Source organism: Oryx dammah, unplaced genomic scaffold (genome assembly GCF_014754425.2).
Source record: "Oryx dammah isolate SB20612 unplaced genomic scaffold, SCBI_Odam_1.1 HiC_scaffold_2, whole genome shotgun sequence".
NCBI classification, from domain to species: domain Eukaryota; kingdom Metazoa; phylum Chordata; class Mammalia; order Artiodactyla; family Bovidae; genus Oryx; species Oryx dammah.
In genome coordinates this window covers 167,432,273-167,436,508 of record NW_024070186.1, presented here as the reverse complement: position 1 = coordinate 167,436,508, position 4,236 = coordinate 167,432,273, and the positions used below count along the sequence as shown (strand labels likewise).

Here is a 4,236-nt window from a genome sequence, read left to right as displayed (position 1 = left end):
ATTCCTACCTGTATTTTAGTGGAATGACCCTCTCAAACTCCCAGTGTGGGCCTGTGCTTATGAACTCTATCACCCTGGCCATAGTGATTGGCGTGTGACCCAGTGAGCTAGACCCATGAGATTCAGTCATAGGACTTTTGCTGAAATTCTTGGGAAACTCTGTCCAGCAGGGTTGCTTGGCAATGGGAAGCTTGGAACTGCTGGGGACCATCTTTACAATCTTAAGAGAAAGGCCTGACTGAGAAGGAAACAATAACAGTGGACAGTAGAGTCAAGAGATGGAGAGAGAGAGTCTCACGACAGCATTGGAACTCCTGGATCCAGCCATGCCTGAAGTCCTTCCCACGGTCATTCCAATCATGTAAAGCCTCTTTGATGTAAGTTTCTATCCCTTGTAACCAAGAGATATTGTAATCTGAGAATGCTATACAGTTTATTTGGATCATGATGAAGATTAAATGTGCTATGATATATGAAATATGGGCCTCCTAGGGGGCCCATTAGAGGTCTGCTTTCAGGAATGTTTCTTCCCCTCTCCCTGACAGAACATAGTTCCAACTTAAAATCTACTAAATGTATTAAACAATTTAGAACAGGCGTGGATGACTTTCGCTGGTTGTAGAACAATAAACACACAGGACCCAAATTTTACATCACCCTCCTGTACTCTTGACACCCTGTATTCTTAATTTAAATTCTGAGAAGGCAGGCGAAAAGCGATTGCTTTAAATAAACCATGTGAAATGGGGCAAAAACAATCTCGAGAGACACCCGTTTTGTTTTCTCTGCAAGAGGAAAGCGGCGGGGGCGGCGGGGGTGGGTGGTTGCTGGTGCAGTGCGGGGAGATGGAAAGCTATAAAGACGGCCTCCTTCGTCTGCACGGAATTAAAAAGAAGTTCACAAGTGTGAGGGTCTAGACTTGGCTCTCTCACGACTGCCTTCTCCTGGGGGCACTCCAGCGCTCCCCCCACTCCCGGTCCCCAAGTTTGTTTTTCCTGGTCCTGAGCTTAGATGTCAGGCAGGCGGTGTGATCCTGGGACCGCACCCCACCCTGGCGAGCCTGGGGAGGCCTCCGGCGGCTCCGGGTCTGCGTGTTTAGAAAAGCATTCGGGCTGATTGTTTATTCTGGGTCTACTGCGGGCCCGCGGGCGGCCACGCAGGGCCTTCCAGATGCTTCCAGCTGGGGTCTTGTAAACAGGCCATACTGCCCGGCCCACCGAAGCCCTCCTCCACTGGTCCCCACCCCACCAGGCCACCAAAGCAGGTTGCCAAGAAGCCCCTCTGACCAAGGCTCCCTACTGCTCACAGCTTTCGGGGGCGGGGGGTGGCCACCAGCCACCAACAGCTCTGACCCGGCCGGTCGAGGGTCAGGGCTGGCTCGCAGACACGTTGTGTTTTGTTCTGTTTTACTTTGTTCTGTATTGTTTTAATTTGAGCTGGCTATGAAAACTCGGAAGGTTTCACAGGAAAGTCTGGATCCTGGTTTCTCTTTGGGAAAAAATATGGCAATGTCTAGTGATACAGGGTTTGCCTTCCTATCCAGCAAACACTGGCTGCAGCAAAGGAACAGCCAGTCCCTTACATGGTCCCTTATCTTAATTTTGATTGCCCCAGAAGCAGGCTCTGCGTGCAGAGTTTATTAGGGAGGGGATCCCGGGAGGCGCTGGGGGGAAACAGGGCGGGACTGGGAAGGAGGTAGCTCAGGATGCTGGCTGTGGGCAGCTGGGGCTCAGTCCCTCTGGGCACATGTGGGAGTCATGCCGCCCGAGGGGCCAGGGAACTGCGGTGTCTCCTGCCAGCGCCTGTCCTTGGTAGATGGCTGCGCCTGGGGTATTAGCGCCCTGGCACTGCCAGTTGGACCAAGAAAAAAGCTTAGAAAGTCACAAGTGGGACTTCCCTGTTGATCCAGTGGTTAAGAATCCGCCTGCCAATGCAGGGGACATGGTTTGATCCCTGGTCTGGGGAAGATTCCACATGCAGTGGCACAGCTAAGCCCTCCAGCCTCAACTGCTGAAGCCCGCATGCCGTAGAACCCGTGCTCTGCAACAAGAGAAGCCAGCACAATGAGAAGCCAGCACACCACAGCTAGAGAAAGCCTGCATGCAGCAATGGACACCCAATGCAACCAAAAATAAATAGATTTTAAAACGCCACTCAAACACACTAATTCTCCCACTTCAACTGGGTGTCCACTAATTCCATTTTTTTTAAAAATATATATTTATTTGGCTTCCCAGGGTGTTTGCTCGTGCGTGCAGGGTTTCTCTAGTTTCAGCAGCCAAAAATAAATGAATAGATTTTTAAAAAGAAATTCCTGGATGGAGGAGCATTGTATGCACTAATGGCAATGCCCTGTAGCACCCTTTATTTATTTATTTTTTTTACAGTGCCACAGAGAATGTTTATTGCAGGCTTGAGAGAATCGAAGAAATTCTGACAAATAATATACATGTGATTAAGTCTGGCAAAATACAGAGATCAATGAAACAGACATTTTAATTGCATATGAGTTTTATAAAATAATACAAATCTTTCAAGTGATCATAAGTCAGTTCTCATTACAGGTACTTAAAGCAATTTTTAAAAAGTCACACAAATTACACTTTTTAAGTTTACAGTGTTATATGCTTATCAAGTTAAATTTCTACAACTAGCAAGATAACACATGAGTTACTAGGACTCAGACCATGTCTCAGGGAATGTTTACTGGGCAATTCTAATTACGCTCAGGCCAAACGACTTCCAGCGTTTCCAGTCTTTGTACTTTCTTCATTTCCACCTCTGCCCAAGTCATCTGGTTTTTCATGAACCACCATTGTGTGGCCAATGATGGAATATTCTCCTGAGAGTGAGATCAAAGGATCTACAATATCCACAATGGCAACACCATTTTTGTCAGCCGTCACATTGCCCAGGTCTCCAAAATGCCTCTCTTCATCCTTTGGGCCACCATGTTTTTTGGACAGAGGATTAAAGTGAGGACCTGCACTGGTACAGCCTTGTGTATTGTCTCCAAACTGATGGACGTGGAATCCATGATCATCTTCAGTCAACCCAGTTACCACGACTGTATTTCCCTTTGCCTCGAAGTGGATGGTGCCTTGCACTGGGCCATCACCCTTCAGCACGCAGACGGCCTTCGTCGCCATGACTCGGGAAAGGCTCTCCAGTCCGGACTGCTAGGGCCACCCCCACCAAGCAGAGACGGAGACGCCACAGAACACACACTGACGCAAAACCCTGTAGCACCCTTTCGATGGCCCTGCCCTCCTGCTTGCCATAGGCCCCCTGCTCTCTGTCTCTGTCTCCCTGACAGGAGGCTGTCATGCTTGTGCCAACTTAAAAAAGAATACACAGTGTGAGAGTTTCGAGTCAAGTTTTGTTTGGGGACAAAATGAGGACTATAGCCAGGGAGACTGCACCTCAGATAAGCTCTGAGAAACTGCTCCAGAGAGGTAGAGAGAGAGACAGTATAGACACGAGGCTAGTGAAGGGGGAGTACAGGCAATGAAGCACTTATTTTTGCAGAACAAGGAGCAGTCATCACCAAGAAGGATTTTAGTGCTTTTCTAGGTAGGAGGAGATATAAGAATTGGACTCTTAAAATCAGCTGCTGAAAATATCTGTCTGAAGACCTATCCTGCCAAGTTTCTCCCTGAGTCCAGAGTGCCTCATTTCTGCTCTCCACCTTGAACTCCTTTCAGAGTGTGTTGAGAATCAGTAGCTGCAGCAGCTCATGATTTAATCATTGTAGATGTAGACGGTAAGGGCCAATTTGTAGCTGACACTTGTACTGCTGATGTTTTTTTCTTTTTTCTTTTTATTACACACTACAAAATACTCTGCATGCTACATAAGATACTGCATAATCTTCCAGCAGGGATAGAAGAGAGCATGACTGAGTTGTTTTTCATCAATCAGGAAAACATTTGCTTAATCAGTGCTCTCCAAACCCTTTGACACATAGTCACGGTTTACTCCAGAGACCCGCCGTCTCTTTCCATCAAATACCACTGATATGAGTAATGGGCAACCCTTTTTTCCTCGCCCCCGTTACTGAACCTGTGGATGTCCGCGGTGGCCATTCCCCGGGATGAACAAGCCCATGCCCATGAAGGCGATCCCAGGGAGAACCTCAAACCACGACTCCGTTCCCCTCTTTTTTTTTTGTATTTTTAAAAATGTATTTTTTTTTATTTATTTATTTTCTATGTTTTAATGTATTTTTTTTAATTG

The 4,236-nt window shown here is 47.3% G+C and overlaps 1 protein-coding gene across 1 annotated transcript; it reads right to left on the bottom strand.

Annotated features, from left to right (window-relative positions):
* Nucleotides 1–2,371: 2,371 nt before the first annotated feature.
* Nucleotides 2,372–3,235, bottom strand: LOC120855806 (superoxide dismutase [Cu-Zn]-like). Its single transcript, XM_040230569.1, has one exon. It carries the CDS (start codon nucleotides 3,147–3,149, stop codon nucleotides 2,727–2,729), a length of 423 nt encoding a protein of 140 aa, XP_040086503.1. The 5' UTR covers nucleotides 3,150–3,235; the 3' UTR covers nucleotides 2,372–2,726.
* Between the last annotated feature and the right edge of the window lie 1,001 nt (nucleotides 3,236–4,236).

Coding starts and splice junctions, on each gene's coding strand:
- LOC120855806 (XM_040230569.1), bottom strand. CDS start 3,149: ATGGCGACGAAGGCCGTCTGCGTGCTGAAGGGTGATGGCCCAGTGCAA.